Source organism: Pelophylax lessonae (genome assembly GCF_965119305.1).
Source record: "Pelophylax lessonae genome assembly, chromosome: 2".
Taxonomy (NCBI): domain Eukaryota; kingdom Metazoa; phylum Chordata; class Amphibia; order Anura; family Ranidae; genus Pelophylax; species Pelophylax lessonae.
The window spans coordinates 490745156-490752299 of record NC_138769.1 but is presented as its reverse complement, the minus strand read 5'-3'; the positions used below and the strand labels follow the sequence as shown (position 1 = coordinate 490752299).

General features: G+C 37.9%; 1 protein-coding gene across 1 annotated transcript; it reads left to right on the top strand.

Annotated features, from left to right (window-relative positions):
- Positions 1-2964: 2964 nt before the first annotated feature.
- Positions 2965-4016, top strand: OXGR1 (oxoglutarate receptor 1). Its single transcript, XM_082245411.1, has one exon. It carries the CDS (start codon positions 2969-2971, stop codon positions 3950-3952), a length of 984 nt encoding a protein of 327 aa, XP_082101537.1. The 5' UTR covers positions 2965-2968; the 3' UTR covers positions 3953-4016.
- Positions 4017-7144: the final 3128 nt, after the last annotated feature.

Genomic DNA, 7144 nt, shown 5'->3' with positions numbered 1-7144 from the left:
TGCTAGTCACTTCACTGCACACATGTGTTGGTTTAAAAAAATGTTAAGACCCAAATAACCTCACCCATTGTTTTACCAGTAAATAAATCAATATACAGTATGCATCAAATAGCAACAGCTGAATCATGGATTTAATGATTCTATTAAACAAATGAAAGTTTAAAACATCAAAGAATCCAGAAACTGCAACTCGCCAAAAATATATCATAGATTTAATTGCATAGCACATGTAAATTGAAGTCATATTTAAAAGCATGGTCAACATAACCTATCTTCATATAACTCTGCCCCAATGATAATACAATAGGTGGAAGTATGATGTATCCTTATAATGTCAACTTCATTGGAAACATATACAGTATTCACCCCCTTGGCATTTTTCGAGTTTTGTTGCCACACAACCTGAAATTAACATGGATTTTTTTTGGATTTGCATCATTTAATTTACAGAACATGCCCACAACTTTGAAGAATTTTTTTTTTTTTATTGTGAAGCAAACAACAAATAGGACAAAATAACAGAAAAAGTAGATGTGTATAACTATTCACCCCCCTAAAATCAATACTTTGTAGAGCCACCTTTTGCGGCAATCACAGCTCCAAGTCGCTTTGGATTAGTCTCTATGAGCTTGCCACATCTTACCACTGGGATTTTTGCCCATTCCTCCTTGCAAAACTGCTCCAGATCCTTCAAGTTGGATGGTTTGCGCTTGTGAACAGCAATCTTTAAGTCTGACCACAGATTTTCTATTTGATTGAGGTCTGGGCTTTGAATAGGCCATTCCAACACATTTACATGTTTCCCCTTAAACCACTCAAGTGTTGCTTTAGCAGTGTGTTTGGGGTCATTGTCCTGCTGGAAGGTGAACCTCCACCCTAGCCTCAAATCACACACAGAGTGGTACAGGTTTTGCTCAAGAATATCCCTGTATATAGCACCATCAATCGTTCCCTCAACTCTGGCCAGTTACCCAGTCCCGGCTGCTGAAAAACATCCCCACAACATGATGCTGCCACCACCATGTTTCACTGTTGGTGTTCTTTGGGTGATGTAATGTGGTGGGTTTGGGCCAGACATAGCGTTTTCTTTGATGGCCGAAAAGTTAAATTTTAGTCTTATCAGACCAGAGCACCTTCCTCCATACATTTTGGGAGTCTCCCACATGCCTTTTCGCAAACTCAAAACGTGCCATTTTGTTTTTTGCTGAAAGTAATGGCTTTTTCTGGCACATACAGCTTATTGTCCTCCTATGTACAGAAATTCCAGTCTCTGCTGTGGAACTCTGCAGATCCTCCAGGGTTACCTTAGGTCTCTGTGCTGCCTCCCTGATTAATGCCCTCCTTGCCCGGTCCATGAGTTTTGGTAAGTGGCTGTCTCTTGGCAGGCTTGCTGTTGTGCCATGTTCTTTCTATTTGGTTATGAGAGATTTGATGGTGCTCCCGGGGATCATCAAAGGTTTGGATATTTTTTTATAACCTAACCCTGACTTGTACTTCTTAACAACATTGTCCCTTTCTTGTTTGGAGAGTTCATTGGTCTTCATGGCAGTGTTTGGTTAGTGGTGCCTCTTGCTTAGGTGTTGCAGCCTCTGGGGCCTTGCAAAAAAAGTGTATATATGTAATGACAGATCATGTGACACTTAGATTGCACACAGGTGGACATCATTTCACTAATTATGTGACTTCCGAAGGTAATTGGTTGCACGAGAGCTTTTTATGGGCTTCATAACAAAGGGGGTGAATACATAGCACATACCAATTTTCTGTTTTCTATTTTTAAAAAATAATGTTATGAATATATTTTTTTCATTTCACTTCATCAACATAGACTATTGTGTTCTGATCCATCACATAAAATTCAGATTAACAAAACATTGAACTTAAGGCTGTAATGTCCCACATGGAAGAAAAATATATTTAAAATATATTTTTTAAAAAAACATTTTTTATTTGTCCCAAATATATTGGAAATATATTTGAAATGCTACCATTTTGGCCATATTCAATATATTTCTAAAAAAAAATTCCCAAATATATTGCAATTATATTTGAAATGCTACAATTTTGGCCATATTCAATATATTCTAAAAAATATTTTCCCTACATATATTGGAAATATATTTTTCTTCCATATGGGGTAACAAAATAGGTAAAAAGTCAAGGGGGTGAATACTTTTGCAAGGAACTGTAGCATATAACACACAATAAGTCAAAGGAATATAGCTTCCCCACAGGCATTTAAATACAGCTAAAGATGAAAGGCCCCACATAGAAGGTTTAAACTGCCTAAAAGTAAGCCTATATAGAGGGATACTTTTAGTACGTACCTCCAATGTGTGATAAGATGTCATTGCAAATTGCAAGGTCACAAGTGATAGTTATGTGCCAAAAAAGTGTTTTAGACAGCTGTGATAGTGTCAATTAACATATTGGGTCATGCCAGCTAGGCATCTGCCCAGGTAATATCCATATGTAAGTTCTGGCACCTAAAGCTGGAATATATTAAATATTACCCCTGCCATATGTGTACTAAAAGGTAAAGGGGCACAGACAATCGCCGCCTCTTCTCCCATGGCCCGTCTGCCACTGTGTCTAACAGAATCACATGCACTCACGTCACGTAGTACTATGTGACTGGACGCAGGGGAGCCGCACTGCCGCAGTAATATTACTGTTGGCAGTGTATGTATTAAAACAGATCCTTGCCCCCCCCATTTTTTTTAAACCCCTTCCTCCTGGGGGGTTGTCCTCTGCACAAATCAGATACTCACCCCCCCCAGCCTATCTAGCATTGTTCCGCTGATTCCATTGCAAATGCAGTGGATTGGGAGAATCAGTAGCGGAGTGGCTTTTTAGTGATTTGCTATTATATGAAATATTCTTTATTATCTACAGTATATTTATAGTGTGTAAATGTAAATACTGTAGCTGTGTATATGATAAGATCTATCTTTTTTTCAGTTGGAAAATGACCATAAATAATGAATCTCATTTTAACAACACCACACTTATGTTTAGCACTGAAGAACCAACATCAAACTGTACAAGTGCCATAGTGGACAATATAATAAAGGTTTACTTTCTACCAGCAATGTACAGCCTCATTTTCATGATAGGATTTCCAGGAAATATTATTTCAATTTCAGTGTATGTTTTGAAGATGAGGCCGTGGAGAACAAGCATCATCATCCTGCTGAATTTGGCCATCACAGACCTCCTGCATCTCAGTAGCCTTCCATTCTTGGTTTACAATTATGTTAATCAGGAGCATTGGACTCTTGGGGACTTCACATGCAAACTGATCCGCATTGTTTTTCATTTCAACTTGTATGGCAGCATTCTTTTCCTCACCTGTTTCAGCATCTTCCGCTATATCGTCATTGTTCACCCAATGAAATTTCACTCCATTCATAAACGGAGATGGGCAGTTATAGCTTGCGCAGCTGTATGGGTGATTGCACTAATTGAAGTCCTTCCAATGGTTATTTTCATGAGAGACATACAAGATACTGTAGCTTGCATGGACTTTGCAGTGTCTCTTGAAAGATATAATGTACGCTGGTACAATGCCTGTCTTACTACCATTGGTTTTGCTTTACCATTGTTGGTGGTGACTCTTTGCTACACCTGTATCAATTGTAGCCTGGCAAATGGACCCTATACTGAAGATGTCCAAAAGAAAAAGGCTCGTAGACTTGTTGTCATTCTTTTGATGGTTTTTTATATTTGTTTTTTTCCTTTACATATTTTTAGAGCTATTCGTATTGAAACGCGACTTCACGTTGTAAGCTGTGTATATGAAAAACATATTCATGCTATTTATTTAGCCACTAGACCAATAGCTTCACTCAATACATTTGGCAATTTGTTACTTTATGTTGTGGTGGGAGGGAACTTCCAGCAGGCTGTTCAGTCAATTTATAAGTCAAATCCTTATAAACAGCAGCCATAAGTCATGCATTGGAACACATAGAACCTTACTAAAATGTGCATAAATACCAATACCTGTTACTGAATGCAACCAGGTGCCTGGACCTTTTTAGACTGATATTATGCAAAAAAGGTAATAACTGTTTGAAGTATATTTACCCATAAAAGATTTCACAGAAGAGTAATGCAGCAATCATAATATCCAAAGTTGCAATTGCTATTGGCTCAGTGGGCTCACTTTTCCCCATCATTACGCCACTGAAAAATGTATAACAATGCGTTTATCAGCTAGAAGAGACCTATGCTAAAAAATGTGTTTTATTTTATTTGGTGTTTGCATCAGGGTCCAGAGGTGCTTACCTACACCTCTAACAGGAGATCCCTCTGCCTCCACATATTAACCACTTCTGGACCGGAAGGATTTGCCCCCTTAATGACCAGGCCATTTTTTGCAATATGGCACTTTGTTAGTTTAATGGACAATTGCGTGGTCGTGCGACGCTGTACCTAAATAAAATGTATGTTCTTTTTTTCCAACAAATAGAGCTTTCTTTTAGTGATAATTGATCACCTGTGTGATTTTAATTTTTTGCGCTATAAACAAAAAAAGAGCGACAATTCTAAAACAAATAATATTTTTCACATTCTGCTATATAACATTCCCAAAAAAAAAAATTTTAAAATCTAAATTTTTTAACATTTTAGGCCAATTTGTTTTCTGCTACATATTTTTGGTTAAAAAAATTTTTATTTTGATTGCTTTGCGAAAATATTATCGCATCTATTAACTATGGAAAAGATTTATGTCATTTTTATTGTTTTTCTTACTAGTAATGGCGGCGATCTGCGATTTTTAGCGGGATTGCGAAATTGCGGAGGACAGATCGGACCCCTAACTGACATTTTTGACACTTTTGGGGGGACCAGTGACATTACTACAGTAATCAGTGCTAAAAATATGCACTGTTACTGTAATAATGACACTGGCAGGGAAGGGGTTAACAGAGTGGGTGATCAAGGGGTTAAATGTAAGCCTGGGGGTGTGTTTCTAACTGTGGGGGCAGGGTTGGGCTTTTGAAATGATCACAGAGACCTGTGATCCTACATAGAAGGATCACATGGGCTCTCTGATCATTCCAGAGAGAAGAACGATCAGCTGTGTTTACAACAGCTGACCATCCTTCTCTCTCACCGGGGAACTGCCGCCTGCTCCGTGCATCGGATTTCCTGCTGCCGAGTGGGGGCGGAAGCGCTGCCGGTGACACGCGCTTGCCCCCTAGCTGCAGGCGTGCGACCAATGTACAGTTACAGCGGTTCACGCAGGAGGGGCTGCCTGCCGTAGTAAATCTGTGGCGGACGTTCCTTAAGTGGTTAAAACCCATTCATGAATCAATCTTAGCTTAAAATAAAATGTCATAGAAATCTAGTCCCATGTTATAGCCTATGTCCACGGTGCATACATTTTAAAGGATCTGCCAGATTTGATACACTTTATTCACCTTATTTAGTGACAGTTCTCACTCTAGCTTTGCTTATAAAAAGATATTGATAATAGAATGATAGAATGAGTCCAGAGTTCAGGAACAAAAAAGGTTAATGATCTGAGGCAGTGCAGATCATGCAGTCTTGAAGAAAGAAGGGATTAAAAACTTTAAATGCATACAAGCGGTAATAAACCCTAAAACAAAAATTGTAATATATTTCAGCTTAGCCATCATACGATGTGGTGGCTGCATTCGTTTTGTTCTAGGCTTTTTCCCCTTGGTTTTCACCTGGTGATTTGGCCAGTAACACACCTCCTGTATTGGAAAGTGTCCACTCTGGATGAAGGAGCACAGGGAGCACCTTTGGACAGCAGCATTCAGTCTGGGGGGGGGGGGGGGGGGGGTTAAACCGGCTTGAAGATTTAAATACACTAACAAATCAAACCCACACTCCAGCTAATACTTTATAAGCAGTTACAGCAAGCATTGTTTTTCCTTTAGGGATAAAGGCTTTAAACAAAAAAATAAAAAAGCTCATCATTGTAAGCACCCCTGACATTGTTAAATAGTTTGTCCTCAACTGATCTCCTCTCTTTCTCCTTAACTGATATATCTGCAAGAGAGCTTGTTCTTTTGGAAAACAACAGACATACTGGTTTGATCACCAGATGAAAATAGAAGAAAGACGGCCTAAAAAAGAAAGTTGATACAGTCATCACATCTAAGAGATTGTAAGCTGCAATATAATGTTTGTTTTTGGCTTTAAGGGTATAAATAAGCTTAAGGAGGCAGTATTTTTGCCATGACATGGACAGAAGACCCCTCTTGGGAATGGGACTCTAAAGGCACAAACCAAAAGGTATCATCAATAAAAGATTTTTATCATTTATTAGTACAAAATGTTAAAAGACATCCTAGAATACATATTGTTCACAGCGATTGATTTACATACAAAATAGATGTAAGGTAAAGAATACAGGGATGTCACATCAAACTAGGAGAAGGAATGGAAAAACTCTTCCAGCAGAGGTTGTGAGTCAATCAACAGTAAGTGAATGAAACTTGCTAAGGACTAACATAGATCTATACTCAGTCAGTAAAGGGTTAGGCAAAATAAAAAAATCAAAAAAGTAAAAAATCAAAAAAAGGTCACACTTGATGGACCACTCATATTTTTCTGCTGTTCCAATATGTTTCTATCTTTCAGCTTTTCACAAAGCAATGAACTTATGGAAAATAAGGTAATTTCCTAGGCCTCATGGGAGCTGAAGTTCAGCATTCTTCTCATGGGATTTGTGGCAAATAAAAGATTTTGTTAAAGGCTTCAAATGTCTTTAAGCACAATGTCTTGGAAAAATAGTATATCTACTAGTTTCAGTACGGTATCAAGCAAGATATAACGTTTATGACACCATTTGTCACAGGTGAGGTGAATAAGAAGAGCAAAGAATGGTGACTATGATTTATATACAGTATAAAAATAAACTTGAAACTTTTGCCATAAATATTTTACCTAGACAAAGAAAATTTCATATATATTGCTAAACTCTACAAATGAAACATTGCCAACAAACTAATGTAACAAGCCATCAAAGATTCTAGTGTATACCTAAACATATGAGCTGTCAAGAGTCCAGTATTCTTTGTAAAGGACATGCTGCTAATAACACAGAGTACCAATACATGTCGTATTTAATATTACCTTACTATGATTGTACTTGAAATAATAG

Coding starts and splice junctions, on each gene's coding strand:
- OXGR1 (XM_082245411.1), top strand. CDS start 2,969: ATGACCATAAATAATGAATCTCATTTTAACAACACCACACTTATGTTT.